At 51.5% G+C, this 20078-nt stretch overlaps 9 protein-coding genes across 9 annotated transcripts; 6 read left to right on the top strand and 3 right to left on the bottom strand.

Annotated features, from left to right (window-relative positions):
• Positions 1–150: 150 nt before the first annotated feature.
• AA0111_g7330 (hypothetical protein) lies at positions 151–1429 on the top strand (the record flags this gene model as incomplete). Its single annotated transcript, XM_028653653.1, has 2 exons — positions 151–299; positions 523–1429. 2 exons carry the CDS (start codon positions 151–153, stop codon positions 1427–1429), a joined length of 1056 nt encoding a protein of 351 aa, XP_028505003.1.
• Positions 1430–1572: 143 nt separating this feature from the next.
• On the bottom strand, positions 1573–2466 carry AA0111_g7329 (hypothetical protein; the record flags this gene model as incomplete). The annotated part of the gene is made up of 1 exon (XM_028653651.1): positions 1573–2466. One exon carries the CDS (start codon positions 2464–2466, stop codon positions 1573–1575), a length of 894 nt encoding a protein of 297 aa, XP_028505164.1.
• Positions 2467–3081: 615 nt separating this feature from the next.
• Positions 3082–4778, top strand: AA0111_g7328 (Aldehyde dehydrogenase; the record flags this gene model as incomplete). The annotated part of the gene is made up of 5 exons (XM_028653650.1): positions 3082–3209; positions 3256–3624; positions 3672–4052; positions 4100–4694; positions 4746–4778. The coding sequence occupies 5 exons, from the start codon at positions 3082–3084 to the stop codon at positions 4776–4778; spliced, it is 1506 nt and encodes a 501-aa protein (XP_028505163.1).
• A 1527-nt stretch (positions 4779–6305) lies between these two features.
• Positions 6306–8033, top strand: AA0111_g7327 (Serine/threonine-protein phosphatase; the record flags this gene model as incomplete). Its single annotated transcript, XM_028653649.1, has 3 exons — positions 6306–7715; positions 7766–7918; positions 8004–8033. The coding sequence occupies 3 exons, from the start codon at positions 6306–6308 to the stop codon at positions 8031–8033; spliced, it is 1593 nt and encodes a 530-aa protein (XP_028505160.1).
• Positions 8034–8896: 863 nt separating this feature from the next.
• AA0111_g7326 (hypothetical protein) lies at positions 8897–11065 on the bottom strand (the record flags this gene model as incomplete). The annotated part of the gene is made up of 2 exons (XM_028653648.1): positions 8897–9211; positions 9272–11065. The coding sequence occupies 2 exons, from the start codon at positions 11063–11065 to the stop codon at positions 8897–8899; spliced, it is 2109 nt and encodes a 702-aa protein (XP_028505159.1).
• A 1012-nt stretch (positions 11066–12077) lies between these two features.
• On the bottom strand, positions 12078–12605 carry AA0111_g7325 (hypothetical protein; the record flags this gene model as incomplete). Its single annotated transcript, XM_028653647.1, has 3 exons — positions 12078–12292; positions 12384–12437; positions 12485–12605. The coding sequence occupies 3 exons, from the start codon at positions 12603–12605 to the stop codon at positions 12078–12080; spliced, it is 390 nt and encodes a 129-aa protein (XP_028505162.1).
• Positions 12606–13254: 649 nt separating this feature from the next.
• On the top strand, positions 13255–15073 carry AA0111_g7324 (hypothetical protein; the record flags this gene model as incomplete). Its single annotated transcript, XM_028653646.1, has 4 exons — positions 13255–13381; positions 13434–13735; positions 13785–14211; positions 14265–15073. 4 exons carry the CDS (start codon positions 13255–13257, stop codon positions 15071–15073), a joined length of 1665 nt encoding a protein of 554 aa, XP_028505161.1.
• Positions 15074–16065: 992 nt separating this feature from the next.
• AA0111_g7323 (hypothetical protein) lies at positions 16066–17227 on the top strand (the record flags this gene model as incomplete). The annotated part of the gene is made up of 2 exons (XM_028653645.1): positions 16066–16355; positions 16411–17227. The coding sequence occupies 2 exons, from the start codon at positions 16066–16068 to the stop codon at positions 17225–17227; spliced, it is 1107 nt and encodes a 368-aa protein (XP_028505156.1).
• Positions 17228–17642: 415 nt separating this feature from the next.
• On the top strand, positions 17643–20032 carry AA0111_g7322 (putative glutamate carboxypeptidase; the record flags this gene model as incomplete). Its single annotated transcript, XM_028653644.1, has 6 exons — positions 17643–17838; positions 17892–17999; positions 18051–18236; positions 18290–18913; positions 18966–19101; positions 19153–20032. 6 exons carry the CDS (start codon positions 17643–17645, stop codon positions 20030–20032), a joined length of 2130 nt encoding a protein of 709 aa, XP_028505155.1.
• Positions 20033–20078: the final 46 nt, after the last annotated feature.

Genomic DNA, 20078 nt, shown 5'->3' with positions numbered 1-20078 from the left:
AACCAATCACTTCCACCATCTGCAAGCACCTTCTCGCTTTCACCTCGTCCTTCATTCCCCTGCTGGCACTCTGCAGTCGCCCAGATCCGGATCACTATTTCTTTGAAAGAGTTGGAACGCAAGCGAAAGAAGTAGGAATCACGAGCAAAGATGAATCAAAACTTCCAGGGCGCGCCTGATCGGGAAGATATCAGGCTGTTGGATCAGCTTCGTAGTCAATTGATGCCGATGATCAAGACTATGGATCGATTGCAGGCGGAAATGCAGTTTAAGATGAGCCGCGGAGAAGCCGTAGATTGGTAAGTGAGAAGCGGAAAGCGGCGATGTTTACGTTGAGGTGTGGTTATGTTTGCCATGCAGCCTTGTTTCGTGCACGCGTCTCCTGGTGTCATGGTGACTAGATATGTCTCCCCGATGTTCATGACGGTATTTGTGTCGATTCCATAGTCTCTATGAGCATGCCTAAGATGCGCCGCTCTGATGGTTTCCTATTTCACAGGACACAAGCTAAAGAGACGCCAGGCCACAAATTCACCGAACAACACAGCTGGTAACATCTTACCTAAATTCGATACATCTTCTTATAAACGGTGGCTACCGTCATCAATCCAAACTCATCACCCAGAAACACCACGTCCCTTCAAAGGACGCCGCTGGTAACCCTGTGGTAGACAGCGCCGGCAATGCAGTCCTCGTTGAGCGCGACGTCCGTCGGAGAATGACCAGCATACAGGCCTTACCCCCCAACACAGCAAAGTTCGAGGCTCTTCATCCGTTTCCTAACCCTTCATTTCCGATGAACGCTGGTGGCGGCATGGCGGCGGGTATGGCAGGTACCTTGCTACGAAAGAGGCTAGAGCCCATGGAAGAGGGCTGGGTAGAAGAACGTATTCGCAAAGCATCAGAATGGTGTTTCGTGCCTGAAGAATGGGGCATTGGTCCTCGGAAGCCTGACGCAACAAGTGCGACAAAGCAAGACGCAACCGAAGACGAAGACGACGAAGATCAAGTCCCAGAGTCGGAACGTCTCGACTCGGAAGCTATACCCACTACGCGGGTCAAGAACCCGCTATCTGCAGACGAGATTGTCGATTTATGGAAACATGCGCATCAGGAGGTCTTTGATCAAAAGTATCTGAGGCAGAAATACCCAGCTAGTTACCCTGATCCAGGTGCTCAGGACGCGGGTGAAGGCGAGGAAGAGGAGGAAGAAGGCGACGAGGAGGAGGAAGAGGAAGAGGAAGAGGAGTTTGAGGATGTCATGGATACTTCTGGTGGGGCGGATACAGCAGGACAGGATGCAGTAAAAGCGAAGGTGGTGAAGAAAAAGGTTACAGTAGGGAAGCTGCCGGTACATGAGCCGGTGGATGGTGTACCGGTGCTTTCGCTTGGGTTTGCGCACAAGTTCTCGGAAATCGGTGAGGTCTAGATGAGGGTTGGAGCAGTTCTGATATCACACGACTGAGGTTTATGCAAGCATGGTAATTGAGTCGATTCATCTAAAGTCTTCTGGGGTATCATAGTTCCTGCGCCTGACACCCTAACTCACTAACAGCAGAACTGCCTATGCACTTACTCGGGTTTGAGTGCGTACATCCTAACGGGGAATAGTTCCCTGGGCATTCCTCTTTGTTGCTCCGTTGCTACAATCTTCAGCCCCGCCTCTTGGAACAAGGCTCTGAACTTTTTGTCTGACCGCGTGACGCTCGAGTCCTCATCGTCGTAGATGTCCTTGTGGTGGATGTCGGTAGACATGTTCTCCTTGACTACGACCCAGCTCTTGCTTGTCGCATCTCCTTGGGCCGCCTTTTTCAAGCCCTCGCTACAACGGCGTAGGTAGACAACGAGTTGGGCGTCAGTCAAGTGTCCCACACACCACTGGTTCCAAATCACGTCGTACGCGCCGGGTTCAGGTATCCAGTCCTGCAAGCCTAGGTTTATGACCTCGCCCACCTGACCCTTTCCATCTTTGCTCTCTCCGTCACCGGCGTATTCTCCGTTTCCGAGGCTCTGCACCAACTCGTCTGTGAACTTCTTCACCGGCTCTACTATGTCCACCTTGTTGCTCACACCCAGCAGCAGGCCCTTTGTTATTCGTCCGATACCCGCACCGCAGTCTGCTACACGTTCCAGAGGCTGCAGGGGTTCTTTTGAGGCCTGGGATTTGCCACGGCGCAATTTGGTCAGGAAGTTGGAAGAACCCTGCAGGTCGATGCGCGAGGTTTGAGGAAAGCCGCCCAGCATGCCATTGACGTCTGGCGAGACGCTGTTCCAGTATTCGAGCGAGTGGGCAACGTCTATCGAGGCATCGGGGCGTTCTGCGTCGGGAGTCACCAGGGGCGGCTCTTCGGCCAAGTCCATTGTGGGGTCTGAAAGGGCGAGAGGGAGTTTGGAGAGAATCTGCGGAAGTTTGAGTAAGTGTGCTTGTTTGTGGGGACGAGTCTCGGTGCGAGCGTCTCGCGACATTGTGTGACGAACTTGAGTTTGGGCCGGTGCGTGGCAGCCAAAGACGTCAATTTGCGCAGGGCGGGAATAAGAAGTTGTTGGATGCGCGCGTCGAGCTTCTCATCGTGGTGGGGTGGGGTAGCTACAGGGCTGGTTGTAGCCGACTGTTGACGCCGACGCGTCGCGACTGTCCGCTACGCCTGCTCACATGATGGCGCCTGCCCCTCAACCTTCCGCGATGGGCAGGCATGTCGCGTCTCTAGTCTTGCGTGATGAGTAATTCAAACCGCCGCGATGCTGTCGATAGGCGTGTACAAGGTGGAGTTGCAACATTCGGAACAGGCAGTTGCATGCGGATAAGCTAGCTAGCTATGGGCATTTGGCGGGCACACGCGGGGTCCACACTATCAATCGAAGCTACCATTGTCCCCGCGGTCGTCATCAGCATCTTACATGTCTGCAGCCTATAGATAGCGAGCTGTCTCCTCGCCAGCCAAGGACATGTCCCGTCTCTTCTCCGCCCTCACACGCGCCTCACTTCGCTCCAAACCATCTCCTCCTTTCAAACCCTCAATACGCAGAGCTCCCACAAGTAGTTGCCGTCCTTTGTGGAAATACTACAGCACCCAAAGCAACATGTCTGACCTCTTCGTTGAGCTGACTGCGCCCAATGGTCGCAAGTACCAGCAGCCAAGAGGTCTTTTCATCAACAATGAATTCGTCAAGTCCAAGTCAGGTGAAACCATCACTTCCATAAACCCGAGGTATGCCTGTCCGTTTTCTTCCTTGAAAGTGGTTGACATTTGGTAGTGATGAGAGCGATATTGTATCTGTATATGCGGCTGGGCCCGAAGATGTTGACGATGCCGTGGCAGCTGCACGGAAAGCCTTCAAGAACCCAGACTGGCGAGACATGGACACTAACGCGCGAGCTGACCTTCTCTATAAGTTTGCCCAGTTGATCGAGGAACATAAGGAAACGCTAGCGACAATTGAAACCTGGGATAACGGCAAGCCTTACTCCGTCTCACTGAATGACGACTTGGGCGAAGTTGTCGGTACTATCAAGTACTACGCAGGATACGCCAACAAGATTCACGGCACAGTCATTGACACCTCACCTGCCAAGCTGGCGTACACAGTCCGTGAGCCACTTGGTGTCTGTGGCCAGATCATCCCGTATGTAATCATCCATGTCGAAAATATGCCCTGCTGATCACGGCCAGATGGAACTTCCCTCTTGCAATGGCGGCATGGAAGTTGGGACCTGCTCTCTGCACCGGCAACACAGTGGTCTTGAAGGCCGCCGAACAAACACCCCTTTCTATTCTGTATCTTGGAAACTTGGTCAAGGAAGCAGGCTTCCCTCCTGGCGTTATCAACTTTATCAACGGTGAAGGAAGGAAGGCTGGTGCCGCTTTGGCCCAGCATCTCGACGTCGACAAGATTGCCTTTACTGGATCCACCGCTACAGGAAAGGAGATCATGAAGATGGCAGCTGTCAACATGAAGAACATCACACTTGAAACGGGTGGCAAATCGCCACTAGTAGTGTTTGACGATGCGGATCTTGATCAAGCAGTCAAATGGAGTCACGTCGGTATCATGTAGGTCATCTCCTTTTTTTCCAATAAGCTAAGCTGACACTGTGGAGGTACAACCAAGGCCAGGTTTGCACGGCGACTTCAAGAATTCTTGTGCAAGAAGGCATCTATGATAAATTCGTTGAAGCTTTCAAGGAGCACGTCAAGACCACCTCTGTGGTTGGCGACCCCTTCAAAGACGACACATTCCAGGGACCTCAGGTTACCAAGACGCAGTTCGACCGCGTTTTGTCATACATTGAGTCTGGCAAGTCAGAGGGCGCCACTCTTGTAGCCGGCGGAGAAGCGTACAAGAACGTTGGCGGCAAGGGCTTCTTCGTCTCGCCTACTATCTTTACTAATGTCAAGGACAACATGAAGATCTACCGCGAAGAAGTGTTTGGTCCGTTCGTCGTCATCAGTTCGTTCAAGGAGGAAGACGAGGCGATTGAGCGTGCTAACGACACGACGTATGGTCTTGGCGCAGCAGTCTTCACTGAGAACATCACCAAGGCTCATCGTGTTGCTAGGCGGATTGAAGCGGGTATGGTCTGGATCAATTCAAGCAACGATTCTGACATTCGCATCCCATTCGGAGGTGTGAAGCAGTCTGGTATCGGCCGAGAGCTGGGAGAGGCTGGACTCGAGGCATACACCAACAAGAAGGTACGTCGCACTAACAAAGAGACATTCAGGGCCGGCTAACATAATGACTAGGCCATCCATGTCAACCTAGGAAACAAGCTATAGTGGACATGTATACTATGCAAAACCAAGATGCCAGTGACAAGCCTCGAAACTGTGGCCAGGTGCTATGTGTGGAGTCTTGCAAGGACACCAAATAAAGTCACATGTGCACCCAAGATATCCGCCCTTGGCGCCACGGCTTGGGCTGTTGACGTGCTAAAGGAAGTGGAGAAGGCACAAGTCAACATGAATGCAAATGTCGGTGAAAAGTGTTTGTCGTAAAGCCATGGCTCTCCTGACACGTGTGACGTTCTGCAGGTACGCGCTCAATACCCCTTGGGCAGCGAGAGAAAATGTCGCAACGGCGGGATGTGGAAAGTGACCTTGGGCGCATGTGCAACAGTGTAGTCGCGCCGCCTAGCAGCGGAGCAAGAATGCTTGCGCAAGCTCTCGAAAGCGACTAGCGGAGAACAGGGCTCCGAGGAGCGTTGGAACTGCAAGTTTATTTATTCCCACAGCTTGGGCGAACTGCTGATAGGTGGGCCCATGATGTCGTTCGTGGGGTCAGTGTGAGCGGCTCTCTGAACAGGATTGGCATTTTGCAGGTGTTTCCATGGGCACGTGAAGGTGTGCAGCGGCGCGTGTACGCTATCCATGGCAGCGTCTGTGATGTGTCGCTCAGGATGTGGTCGGATATACCGAAAAGAGGCGGTTCGCTTTGGGTGCCCAGTCGTCATCCTTGTCCTTATCTTGGCAGCCTGCTCTCTCCAACTTCGCTACTGTCTGCGGCGCACTCTCTCCACCGTGTCTGCCCCTCTCACGAGAATCACTCGAGCTGTCCCCTTGTTTCTGTCGCCACCGTCTTCTCGCAGTGCAGGTTGTGTACTGCCTCGACTTTGTGGTTGTCTGGGCTCCTGCTAGTTTGCCCTCGTTGATGCGCTAGTGGTGCTTCCAACGCTGCTATTCACCGGTCCGCAGAGCCCGAACGACGCCAGCTCGCCCACCAGCGTCACTGCCCATGCCCTGGCTCCAACTAAGGTTTGCGGCTGACATCGCAACTAAATCCCCGCTCTGCTCGCGTAGAGGCTGATATCATCGCTGCTACTACTACTATTATCACTACCACGACACCCAGTCCCATCAGCACAGCCACTGCCCGCACATCGTGAGCCTGCCCAACCCGCCCACAGCCCGCACACCATCGACCTGGCGCGCACGCTGGAAGACGATCGCTCCCCCGTCGCCTCGCCCAGCCTCGCCTGCCAGTCTCTGAGGCAGATAACGACAGCGCCGACGGAGGCACGCTTCCTTGCTTTTCTCGCTCGCCTCTACCGACCGCCCTAACGCCCTCTCTACGCGTGGCCTACCTTCCTTTTCTACACATCACCTGAGAGCGTGCTTGCACTGGGCATCGTCGCTTCCGGGCATCTCTGGAAGGACCCAAGCGTCCCATCGCCGCGTCTTTCACACCCCAACAAACACCGCCGCTGTCGCTTTCCCACTGTATGGGAACACCCACGACTGCTCTCTTCCAAAACATACCCACATACTAGACTTGTATACACGCTCGCTTAGTCCACAGTCGCCATCATGGGCAACCAGCAATCGAGCGGCAAGGACAAGAAGGGCGAGAAGGGCGGTGCTGACGGCGTGCCCCTCGGTCGCGAGTACTACCGCTCCTTCGAGAGATCAGACACCAAAGACTCTACGCGCTCACTACGCAGCTCGCTACGGAACAAAATACCAGGGACCGGCAAATCCGACAGCCCGCGCAACTCAGTCGCTGGTCTTAACGATGCCAACGGCAAAGCTGACAAATCAGATGCAGCTTCCACCAAGTCGAGAGGATCGCGGCGGGGCTCCGTCGCTTCAGCTTCAGCAACCGTGCCACCAGACGCGTCTCCAGATGTTGCTGATAAGGCTGATCAAGATCAAGACGAAGACGAACCGCAAGCGCCGCCTTCGCCTGTCCACGGTGCAACTCTCGGAACAGGACATGAAGGTGTGAGCAAGGCTCAGCGAACCGGTGAAGTCGACCACGTCTCTGACGTCCCTCCAACAGGAGCAGCACAGCCTTTGGCCTCTGCTCAGCCGGGAGAGTCAATTCTGCAGAGGAAGGACCAGCCGATACCCAGACTCCCAGAGCCTCCCGCGCCCACTGACGGTTCGGGCTCTCCCATGGAGCTCACCGCGCTCAAGACCATGGATCTCGACGATATGATTCAGCGACTCTTGGACGCAGCTTATGCCGGAAAGGTTACAAAGACAGTCAGCCTAAAGAACGCTGAGATATTCGCAATCTGCTCGGCCGCTCGAGAAGTCTTTCTCAGCCAGCCCGCGCTGCTTGAGCTCGCTCCACCTGTCAAGATCGTCGGCGACATCCACGGACAGTACACTGATTTGATCCGCATGTTCGAGATGTGCGGATTCCCACCAAATTCCAACTACCTATTCCTAGGCGACTATGTAGATCGCGGCAAGCAAAGCTTGGAAACCATCCTACTCCTTCTTTGTTACAAGCTCAAGTTCCCCGAGAACTTCTTCCTCCTACGCGGCAACCACGAATGCGCAAACGTTACACGTGTATACGGTTTCTACGACGAATGTAAGAGGAGATGCAATATCAAAGTCTGGAAGGCTTTTGTGGATACATTCAACACACTCCCTATCGCGGCTATTGTTGCGCAGAAGATTTTCTGTGTGCACGGTGGATTGTCCCCAAGTTTGTCACACATGGATGATATCAGGCAGATTGCGCGACCCACCGACGTGCCCGACTACGGCTTATTGAACGATCTGCTATGGAGTGATCCTGCGGATATGGAGAATGACTGGGAGTCCAATGAGAGAGGCGTCAGTTATTGCTTCGGAAAGAAGGTCATCATGGAGTTCTTGGCAAGACACGACTTTGACCTTGTTTGCAGAGCTCACATGGTGGTAGAGGATGGCTATGAGTTCTTTACTGATCGAGTGTTGGTCACTGTATTCTCAGCACCAAATGTAAGCGCTACTGAAGCTCTCACTATTAGGTTTCTGCTAATACTGCCTAGTACTGCGGCGAGTTCGATAATTGGGGCGCCGTCATGTCAGTCTCAGGAGAATTATTATGCAGTTTCGAGCTTCTCAAACCCCTCGACTCGAGTGCACTCAAGAGCCATATCAAGAAGAGCCGAAACAAGCGTCAAAGCATGCTCAACTCACCAGTACGTATCGCAACTGAGCTTACTGGGTCTTGTTTGATTCAGGGCTCCCCATTGTATCTATAGCAGTACTGACTTTGGCTTGTAGCCCGCACACTACGCACCTCAAAGTTACTAATCTTGTACTCTGGTGTAGGATGCCGACGGTTTCCCTTTCCCTGAATCGCCAACTATCGCAAAAACGGCAACCATACCACAAGAACAAGACTTTCAAGAGTCTGTAGATGCTGTTACTACGATGATGGCGATGACAATGACGGATGAACCGGTGAGGCGAGGTCTGTCCCAAAAACTGCGACGCGTGCGAAGGAAGCCGGGGTTGGAAATACTGGGCAGTCAAGATGATGGTGCTGCCATAACAGCCCCTCGCAAACAAGGACACAACAGAGCAAACACATGGGCAAACGAATGGCGCCAGGCTGTTACATTGCCCACGAGCCTGAGCGAGCCACAGCTTTTGCAGCGTGCACAAGGATACATCGCAGACGCTCCGAACACGGAAAGACGGAAGCAGAAGCTTGGAGAGCAACGGACGTTGTGGGAGTCGACTTTGCCTAAAACTCCATCGGATCATATGGGCTACTTCTCAACCGGGCATCATCTCGACCATGTGCACCCTGATGAGACGCCCCCGTCGTGAAGGACCTTGCACAGGCGTTTCAATCTCATTACCTCTTCGTTTCACTATATGTGCATTCCGCATTGACAGGTGCCGGCGCACAGCGGCATGAGGCATGAACTTTGGTAGCCTTATCGATTATTGGACTATGGATGCTTGAATTGAGACTTTTCTTTTCTTGCCATGCTCCGTTTGCAGTATTGACAGACGAAGCGCGTTGTATAGCATATAGCATACTGATGACATATCATCGTCTTCAAAGTAATCTTGTTCTTAGGGCTACCATCTTATGTTCTTGTGTTCACCAGGATACTATTGCTGCATACCCTTCGAAATAGTCGTTGCTGAGATCCATAATCATGTCATCTAAATGAAGCTGGACTAGGCGGTAGCTCACCCGTTGCCCAACGACTAGGACTGCTTCCCATCACATACTCCATCGTACCACCCTTCTCAAATACATCTTCCCAAGCTACCCACGCTTTGTCCCACGTCTTGCCATTGACCTTCAGGCTCTGCACGTAGGGTGCCGAGTTCCGATCGCCACCGTCACTGAAGGTGGTAGTAATGGTAATTTTGTTCCCATTCCCAAGGTCGAGACTAAGCTGAGGGAACCAGGGGGAAAGTACAAGGAAGGTAGTTTGACCTGTCAGTGGATACAGACCAATCATTTGCCACTGTTCAGAACGTTAGTCACGACTCCAAAGAAGCCTAACCATGAGAATGAGATCACTTACTAAAAGATTTGCTTCCATAGCACCAGCATCAGAATTTCCCGGTAACCCTTCCACCCCAGAATTGTACAGCCTGCCAATCGTCCTACTTCTCTCCACACTCCGCCATTGCTCTCCGACCACAAAATTGTACAAGTACGGTGTCGTGAAACTAGGTTCATTCCCCGCGTCGAAGAAATCTAGTTCGAAAATTTTGTTCAACCGGTCAATGAAGCGTTCGTCGCCGCCAATACGCCGCTTTAGCTCCGCGACGTCATGGATTGCATTCATGCTGTAGATCCAACTACTGTCTTCATAGTACGCATCACCCCAGTAACAACCACCGCAGATCGCAGGATCCTGCTTTGCGAATGAACCATTTGCATAACGCGGAACCATGAAGCCAGTGTGGTTATTAGACGTAGCTGCGTGGTCCCAGTGGTTACGCCAGTTGCGGGATCGGTTGAGGTAGTTAGATGCTTCTTGGGTTCTGCCTAATCCCGCTGCGACAACATGAAGACCGTAGTCGTTCGCGGAGTATTCGACTGCGCGTGAAACAGCGCGGGTGAAGCGAGGCGTGATGTACCCGTACTGGAGCCAATCTGGGAGGGCTCCCCTTCCTTCTTTGGTTGAAGAATCAGGCGCTTTAGGGTCGAAATTATTTGGAGGTACGACTTCGGCGTCGGTACGCATTGCAGAGAAGCCATCTTCCCAATTTATTGCTCCTCGAACGCCTTTGATGTAGGCGTCCGCGAGCACGTTGTCAGCGTTGGAACCGCCCTGGACCCGGCCGTTGTAGTTTGAAGATCGCGCATCAGGCATGAAGCCGTCGTGTCGCCAGATGTCAATGAGGGAGCGAAGAAATTCTTCATATGCCAGGGGCTGTATGATGTGAAATAGGGCTGTTTGACATCTATGGATGTCCCAAAGAGAAAAAACGTCATCGTAATAAGGTTCCCCTTCGTTCCAATCGGGGTTTTCGTCTGTTCGGTTTGAGGGAATGAGAAACATGCCATAAAGAGAGCTGTATACCAACTGCAAGTCTTCTATGTTTTCGGAGGATATCTGGACTTTGCTGAGTATCTCCTCATTCCATCTAGTTCTTGCAACTTCGACTAGGCTATTGAGCTCGATGTCCTGTGAGATTTCCTCTAGGTTCTCGCAAGCTTTGTCGGTAGAGAGGAATGAGATGCCAACACGAGAAGTCACCTTTGATGCGGTAAATGTGAAAACGCCACCGAGCCGTGCAGTTCCAGATACCGGCTCGCTCGTGGCGCTAGCATTTCCGATGAATGTCCTTGATCGCAGAGGTTGCTGGTTGAACTTGCCGCAGAAGTAAATCGTCCAGTCTGGTGAAAGATTCCAACCATTGTTGTAAATTCCAGATCCCTCATAGTGACCATCGTTAGAGATACTGAAACTACCGCCTGAGTAATGTTGTTCCCAACCAAGGCCTCTAAAGCTGGAGAGTACATGCGAAACATCGACTACGATAGATGACGATGTGTTATCTGGAAAGGTGTACAAGTACAAGCCGGCATGCTGAGTAGCACTCAGCTCTACTGTGACCCCATTTGCCAACGAAGACTTGTAGTATCCTACACCTGCTTGATCCGGTGATGCTCGCGGTTGTGACAAATCCGCCAGAGGGTCCGGTACATCACCCGTAACGGGCATCTGACTTACAACACCGTATTTCGGCGCGCCTCCAGTTCCGGACTCGTGCATCATACTGAATCCGAAGATGTTGCCTTCGGGGAGGTAACCGGAGTAGGCGTCAGCATTCCCATTCTGAACGTCTGGTCCAAGCTTGGCCATGGCGAATGGAGCGGCAACTACGCCTGGAAACCTGTTTCCACCACCCTGTGTTCCTTGACTAGTGGCTGTGAGTATCTCAATGATGAAAATGGAACGTGTTACTTACAACACATTGACATGTTGGCTGTAATCATTCTGTGCCTGCACGGATACAGCTGAGATGAGTATTAAGGACCGATAAACAACCGTTAGGACAGATAGTCTCGCAAAGACTGTCATGATCGCAGTCTGCAGAGTGAACATGCTGTAAATCATTCTGTGATGGAGAGCCTGTCAAGCTGGGTAGGTTACAAACATGCGCCGTTTTGTACGTAGCTGAGTACTAGTCGCATCCACACTCCCAGCGTCACTGGTACCTCGAAAAAGAAATTAAACAGGTACCAGTCGATACTGCCCAGAGAGCTCGGATTCCAATGAGCACTATCCGCTTGACGGTATGTATAGCGCAATATCTATCGTGTGGCTAACTTGTGGCTATGCATGCCGTAGGTGCCGTGCATGCCGATCGGTCCGGGCGGTTCAAGCAGTATAGGGGTATGAAGAAGATGAAGATAGACCAAGAGTACGAATAGAAACGACCGATAACCGTATATAATGCCCCATGTTCCGCTGTTTGTGCCGTGCTATATGCTGTACCTTTGGTTATTGTGGGGTGTAATGAGATAGCCAGCTGACCAATGAGATCTCATGATACCAACATGTGTGAGCGACAAGTCGCTATTAAGACTGTAACACCTGCGTCAACCGATCAACGATTAGGAAGGAAGGTGTATCTGACGTAGATGTTGGGAGACAACGTAACTGATTGGAAAATTACCACCCGCCTGCTTAATTACTGAGCAGTGGCTGAATTGTCTCAGTGATTTACACCTGCCGGGCCGTATGCAAAGCTACCGTCATGTAGGTAGATTGTACAACGCAACGTGCAAAAACATCATCCGAAGTCCCGATATGTTCATGTTCATGTTCGTGTGCATAGAAAGCTCGCACTAAGACTTGTTCTGAGAGAGCCTTAGTCCTTTGACCAACCCGCGAGATTCTGAACGATAGGGTTCCTGCCACCCCTTGTGATGATCCAAACGACATCCTCGTCGCTCTCATTGATCTCTTGATGCTCTGCATACGCGGGTATAAGTGCAAAATCTCCCGGTGCTAGCTCTTGTCTCTTGTTACCATTTGATCCGCTCACGATGGCGCCATGGCCCTTTGCTGCGTACACAATGGTGTCTGCCAAGTTATCAGATTGCTGCTTCTGTAAGATTGCACGAACGCTGGTTCGTGTAGAGCGGATGATACGGGTGCACGATTCGAGACACACCTTCTTCGCCGTGATGATGGACTGCAGAGGCTGTATGAGGTTTCGCAATCATGACTATCGCCGTCAGCAGTCGTGGAATTAGTAAACTATGTCGGTCCTACCAGTGCCACATAACTGATCTGACATGTTTACGATTGCAGGCATGCGAATCATGCCGTCGGTCTGCGGACCATCCGGAGCCTGGATCTCGGATCCTTTTTTTACTTGCACCTCTCGAGACATGGCGTATTGCAAAAGTACTGAATCGCGAACAGCAGGCAAGTAGGAGGTTCCATGACGGAGTAGTTGGAGGCGTCGAGCTATGACGCCGGCTTGATGCGGAGACCCCACACGCGACGCGTTGGAAGGATTGCCAGTCAATTTGGTCTGGGGTCCTAGCTTAACGACGTGAAATGTCGCGTCCTACCCAGGATCAAAGTAATCATGTCAACGGGTCGTCAAGCATCTGAATGTCAGCATCTGCTTGTCGGCATGTGAAGAATGCGCGCCGCGGAAATGTCGACACGTGAGCGTCCCAATGCAGCAACCTTGAAATGACCTCGGCATCTACGCGTATGACGTTAAGTTTCAAACAGCAAGTCACCCGGTCAATGACGGCAGCGACCAATTGCAGCGCTCGCAAAGCAGCGCACGAGATCATCAGACAGCGGCTCGCTGCACTCCGGAATGCGCTATATGCGGCCGACCTTCAGCAGCTGGCGGTTTCCCCGGATTACCTTGGCGCGTGGAGTAGTTGCTGGCATGTGAAAGGATCCCGAAACTTGCTAAGCCTCTTATAAGTCAGTAAGGGTTGTCTTGTGATTAGTGACACCTCATCGTTCTGCTCTCCTTACTCGCACCCTCTCCTCCCTCTGCACATTGACAGATCAACATGTCGAAACGTTTCTCAGCAGCTGACGTCGCGTCGCACAAGACAGCGAGCGACCTATGGATCATTGTAGATGAGGATGTCTACGATCTGACCAACTTCCAGGAAGAGCATCCCGGAGGCAAGAAGAGTATGTTGGCGCTTGTTCTGCAAACTTCAAACCCAAGACTAACTATTCCAAGTTCTTTCGCGCGTCGCAGGAAAGGACGCCTCAAAGCAGTTCTGGAAGTATCACAACGACAGCATCCTCAAGAAGTACCAGAAGCTCCAAGTCGGATCGCTAGACACCAAGGCTGCTCCCCCGGCTCCTCCAGCAGCGGCTGCCCCCGAACAGAAGGCGGAGAAGAAGAAGGATGTGGTCAAGCCAGAGGCCAACTCTGGTGTTGTAGCGCCACAGCCAACTGAGGCCGCTGCTGAGGAGGCTGAGCCTTTCGATGCTTATGGCGACCTAATCCCTTACGCAGACCCATCCTGGTACCAAACGGTACGTCAACCTACGGACGACACATTGGCATCGCTAACACAAAGCCTAGTACCACTCTCCCTACTTCAACGATACACACGTAGCCCTCCGCGACGAAGTCCGCCAATGGGTCGAAGAGAAACTTATGCCCAACGTGACTGAATGGGACGAAGCAAAGAAAGTACCCGACGAGATATACCAGGAGATGGGCGAGCGCGGGTACCTTGCTGGTATGCTGGGCATCCACTTTCCCAAAGAACTGACAGACCGGAGAGTTCAATGTGTGCCACCGGAGAAGTGGGATCACTTCCACGAGATGATCATTACGGATGAGCTGTCAAGAACAGGCAGTGGTGGTCTTGTCTGGGGTCTGATCGGAGGATACGGCATCGGCGCACCGCCTCTGTTCAAGTTCGGCAAGAAGGAGCTTGTTCAGCGCATTGGACCAGACATCCTGAGTGGAAAGAAGAGGATTTGTCTCGCCATCACTGAGCCTGGTACGTTCTGCCAACCTGGTTGAAATTTCCGAACAACTTACTGACAGTGACAGACGCTGGTAGCGACGTTGCGAACTTGGGCTGCGAAGCCAAGCTCTCCGAAGACGGGAAACACTACATCGTAAACGGCGAGAAGAAGTGGATCACCAACGGCATCTGGTCTGATTACTTCACCACCGCCGTACGCACAGGCGGCGAGGGCATGAACGGTGTATCGGTACTCCTGATTGAGCGCAGCGCCGGTGGTGTCTCCACACGCAAGATGGACTGCCAGGGTGTATGGAGCAGTGGTACCACCTACGTGACCTTCGAAGACGTCAAGGTCCCCGTGGAGAACCTGATCGGCAAAGAGAACCAAGGCTTCAAGGTTGTCATGACCAACTTCAACCATGAGCGTATCGGCATTATCATTCAATGCTTGCGCTTCGCCCGCGTCTGCTACGAAGAGAGCGTCAAGTACGCACACAAGCGCAAGACCTTCGGCAAGCGCCTCATCGACCACCCCGTCATCCGCCTCAAACTGGCACACATGGCCCGCCAGATCGAAGCGAGTTACAACTGGATGGAGAATCTCATATACCAGTGTCAGAAGATGAACGAAATGGAGGCTATGCTGAAGCTTGGTGGCGCTATTGCCAGCTTGAAGGCGCAAAGTACCACAACGTTCGAGTTCTGTGCTAGAGAAGCAAGTCAGATCTTCGGTGGTCTGAGCTACAGCCGTGGCGGACAAGGTGCCAAGGTGGAGAGACTATATAGGGATGTCAGGGCCTATGCCATCCCAGGTGGCAGCGAGGAGATTATGTTGGACTTGTCAATTAGACAGGCCTTGCGGGTACATAAGGTGCTCGGCATGAAGCTGTAAACCTTCATAGCATTAGTTTATATCATATGTACCAATACCATACATCATCCTCAGTTGCGATGTTTGAGCCTGTTGCATAGTGTCAATGTTCAGAGTGATGGCGCCAGCCGCGAGAGATGACAGCTAAAATCGTTTCTATGATTGGAGAATCTGTCATCCCTCCACAATATTAGTTTCGCAAAGCAACTCGACGACTACCACAAACATTTGCGACCGTTCATACCGGACACTGCAGTCAAAATTCAAGCCATCAGCGACATGCCGGCAGCCCTAAGTTCTGGTCGAGGGCCCCCGCGGAAGCCCCACCAGCTGCAGTTCCATCTACGGCAGTTGCTGCCCAGCTGCCGATACTATGGTTGAAGAAACTTGTGACTGCATAAAGATTACATCCCATTATCTCACTGGTAGTCTCGCAGTGGCGAGTAGTATCATTACGCCATATTTGTGGTATGTCCAGGTGTCCTGAATATAGGTCTTTATCCATACAACGTATAGATGACCGACGTACAGGGTACATCATCTCCACATGTATGTTGTGCACTCTCTGCATGTATTCGTGAGGCGTTGCAATGCGGAGAGAAGATCGTTCTAATCAATCGAACAGCAGGGTCCACTCCTTTTACACAACGTGCTACGAGGCTGACCCTGTAATGGGTCATCTTGGCTCTAGATGCCGACCTCACCGTAGTACTGGTAGCTACATAGGAAGCGGGGTACGACGCAACGCCGTCAAAATCTGGGTCAAGAGCAACATGGTTCAATATATCACCATCTCTGCATCTGGAGACGAAACAGATGATGTATCATCGAGATGAACACCAATTAACAGCTGACCGGGGACGACATCTCAGCTCGCATACAAAGCATGTACACCAAATACTGGTATAAAGTTTGAAAAGAATGTGTAAAAGCACACAGTCAACCACCGCAGTCTCGACAAGATCAGACACACCAGATCTTCCGTACAACACCAAATCACACCAACAGACAACATGGCTCCCGTAACCGAAGTACCCCGAAAGGTCGAATGGAACGGCAAGCAGGTTCCGGTCTACCCTATGGAGACAATCGACTTCTCTGCGATTCTCTCCCAAGAGCCTGCCGAGCTGGAGAAGCTTCTCCAGTGCTGCAAAGAGCAAGGTTTCTTCTACCTGGATCTCAACAACGTTGATGGACGTCGGTTCATTGATGACCACCAGGAGCTGTTGAAGCTTATGCATCGATTTTTTGAGTCTCCTCTTGAGGTTAAGAACGAATATGGACTGATAGCTCCTCATCTTGGGTAAGCCTAGAAACCCAGATAGCATATGCCCTCTCCAAATATTTACAATTTCCAGATACGAGCCAGTTGGTTCGCGCAACGGCGTTCTCGAGGACACACGGGATGGCTACGAGATGGTGAAGGTATCTCGCGATGAGATTCAACGCGAGTCCCCTCACATTCCTCGCAACATCAAGAATAGCGGTGATCTCAAGATCCTTGAGAATGCCATCTCTGGCAACAACATCATGGGAAAAGCCATTCTGGCAGCTCTCTCGACGGCGTTCGGCCTTACTGGTGCTGCGCGCTTTGAAAACTTGCATCGCAACCACCGCCCTTCGACAAGCACTTTGTCCATGATGCACTATATCCCGTCCAACCCTGCCAAGGACGGTAACGTCGGTCACCAGAAGCATACTGACATCAGTTCGTTGACCGTACTCTTTACTGAGCAGTGGGGTCTCCAAATCCGCCCACCCGGCAGCAAGGAATTCGGCTTTGTCGAGCCCAAGAAGGGTCAAGCTATCATCAACGTCGGTGATTCTCTGCGCTTCGCTAGTGGCCATACTTTCCAGTCGTGCATTCACCGTGTTGTGCCGTACAACTACAGCGAACATCGCTACTCCGTTGCATACTTTTTGCGCGCTGAGGACGAGACCATGTTCCAGGACAGCGAGGGCAGATTCGTTACAGCACGCACGTGGCATGATGAGAAGTTCTTGGCTTTCCTTGCATCGCCTGCAGATCAGGCTGCTGCTCCAAGCTCCATGTTGTTGGGCGGCATGCAGGAGGATGAGACTGATGTTTACAGCCTGCCTCAACCAAAGCCTGTTGCTGCGGACGCGGCCAAGAGCTCTACTGTCGAAGTGACAACCGTTGAGGTTAGTGCTTAGTGGAAACCCCTCTGGTCCATGTGTTCTGTGGCACGATCTTAAGAAATGTTCCAGATAAATTGTATATAGCAAGCAAAATATCTTGTGCAAAAGTATATATGGCTATCTGTTATCGTCAATGTCCAATGGTATCGCTATCACAAGTTGAATGTTAATTGCCTGAGAAAAGACATAATATTCCCTATTACATCATGATTCATACTCATACAGATACTAAAGTCAGGGGTATAAGTGCATATGGGGAATACTCCACATAAGGCGGCATCGAAATAGAGTACATTTACTGGGGTGTGTCAAACCCTGGATATTGGCTAAAAAGCGCATTTCCCGCCACTTGGCACTATATGTAACCTTCGAAAAACCTGGGTGACATACCAATTTCACTATCTTCAAGTACAGCATTGAGGCGGCCGTCATGCTACTCATTTTGGTATTGCTGTATGCTCCCAGTGTCCACGCATGTGACAAAGAACACCATTACCGCCACCACGATCGCCATTTGGAACGACGCGATACTGCTCCCGTTTTCCCGCCAACTTTGACGGTAAATGAAGAGATTTTGGCATCTTCCTTTGATAACACGTCTATAGCATCGTGGTCGAGCTACTACTGTAAGAACTGCTTTGCTGATCTGCTGTTCTCGTCCTTTGAAAATGCTCATCAGGTCTCACAGCACATAGACGAAACCTCGCAGGCGAAGGCGAAACGGTTCCAAAGTGGACTGCAGAACGCTGGAATGAGCATGGCTTCGAAACAAGACTAGACAGTTATCGTAGGTAGCTTCTATTGGTTGCTCAGACATGTGGGCTGATCGAACCTAAAGACGTCTACCTTGATTACCCAGTTCATCGTTCTCTTTCTCTTGACCATGGAAACGGTAGTACCTACCACGCAACACTCGAAGAAGAGATACTCGAAGAGGATGGGCCTACCGGTGATGCTGGCAGAGTTCCTGCTTTTCATGGGTACTCTGGGTCAGGTGATGCATCGGCTGAGTACATCTACGTTGGTACGCGTTCCTCCAAAAAGCACATGCATGAGATCAGAAGCTGAGTTAGTTAGGCCGAGCTTCTCAAGAGGACTTCAAACGTCTTCTAGCCCTTAATATCACCCTTGAAGGCAAGATTGCTCTAGCAAAATACGGTGGTCCATTTCGCGGCCTTAAAGTAAAGAATGCGCAGACTTTTGGCATGATTGGAGCTGTGATCTTCACCGATCCGGGAGACGACAGGAACATGACAGCTGGAAACTACGCTACGTATCCCGATGGACCTGCAAGGAATCCAACAAGTATCCAGAAAGGCAGTGTGATGGATTTGAGCACCTACCCAGGAGATCCCACGACACCGGGATATCCGTCTAAAGAGGGCGTAGTGAGAAAGGAGAAGAAGACTGTACCGAAAATTCCGAGTCTACCAATCTCTTGGCTTGAAGCAAAACCACTGCTGGCCGCTCTGAACGGTCATGGTGTTGATGCAAAGACTGTGAATCGACTGAATTGGGTGGGTGCAATAGACGGGGTTGATTACAGCACGGGACCGTCAAAAGCTGTGCTGTCGATAAGCAACATTATGAGGGGCGAGACTAACTGGATTCACAATGCCATCGGTATTGTGAATGGTACGAACGAAGACGAAGTTGTTATCGTAGGCAACCACCACGACTCTTGGATGATTGGCGGGGCTGGTAAGTCACAAATGCTGAAAGGATGCGTTGAGCAATTCGTTGACGTGTATAGCTGATCCACACTCCGGTTCCGCAATTCTTATTGAGTTGGCTAAAGCCATTGGTACTCTACTGGAGACTGGTTGGAAACCAAAGCGGACCATCGTGCTCTGCAGCTGGGATGCTGAGGAGTACGGTCTAGTTGGAAGGTGAATTACCTATATCAGCCCAGCTAAGAAGACTCTGACTAAGGTTTTCAGTACTGAATGGGTCGAGGAGTACATCCCCTGGTTGACATCATCTGTTGTGTCTTACCTGAACATTGACGTTGGCATAGCGGGCACCATTCCTGACTTCAGTGCCACCCCTGATCTCCATACCCTCACCACTTCCACAGCCCGAAAGGTCATCTGGCCGCATGGCAAGAACCGCACATTATACGATGTCTGGGAAGAAAAGACTGGTGAAATTGACACATTGGGCGCGCAAAGCGACTATACAGCTTTTGTACATCGGGCCGGCATCTCCGCTATCGACATGGGCACCACGCGTGCGCCTCTCGATCCAATATACCACACGCACTCGAATTTTGACTCCTTCCATTGGATGACTAAGTTTGCAGATCCAGGTTTCGTAATGCACACAGCCATCGGAAAGTTCCTTGCGTTGATGCTGTATCGTTTAGTCGACGATGAGATTGTACCGCTCGAGCCGGCGAACTATGGGGTAGAGATGCGAGCGTGGCTAAGAGGATTGGAAGGTATCGTAGAAGAATCGAATGCAAAGGTCAATCTTGATCTTGGAGAGCTGGAGAACTCCGTTGCTGTGTTCGAGGATGCAGCGCGGCAGTTCAATGCTGCTCGCAACATGGCTGTCAGCTCAAACAGTTCGGTGCTCAAGACACAGCTGAACCACAAGGCACGCGATTTTGGACGTGGATTCGTCAGTGAAGGCGGCCTCCCGGGAAGAGAGTTTTATAGACACCTTGTCTTCGCTCCTGGAGTTGACACTGGATATGCGCCGGTTACATATCCAGGAGTGACCGAGGCCGTTGTTGCAGGAAATACTACTCTAGCAGAGGAGTTCGTCGAAAAGACTGCAAAGGCGATCTTGGCTGCTGCAAATATTTTATTGTATTAGATGAACGTATGTCGAACTTGAAGAGCAATGGAAAAAAAGTTTGCAA

Source organism: Alternaria arborescens (genome assembly GCF_004154835.1).
Source record: "Alternaria arborescens strain FERA 675 chromosome Unknown contig_16, whole genome shotgun sequence".
Classification (NCBI taxonomy): Eukaryota; Fungi; Ascomycota; class Dothideomycetes; order Pleosporales; family Pleosporaceae; genus Alternaria; species Alternaria arborescens.
The sequence above is the reverse complement of the archived record's forward strand: the minus strand, read 5'-3'. Positions and strand labels throughout refer to the sequence as shown.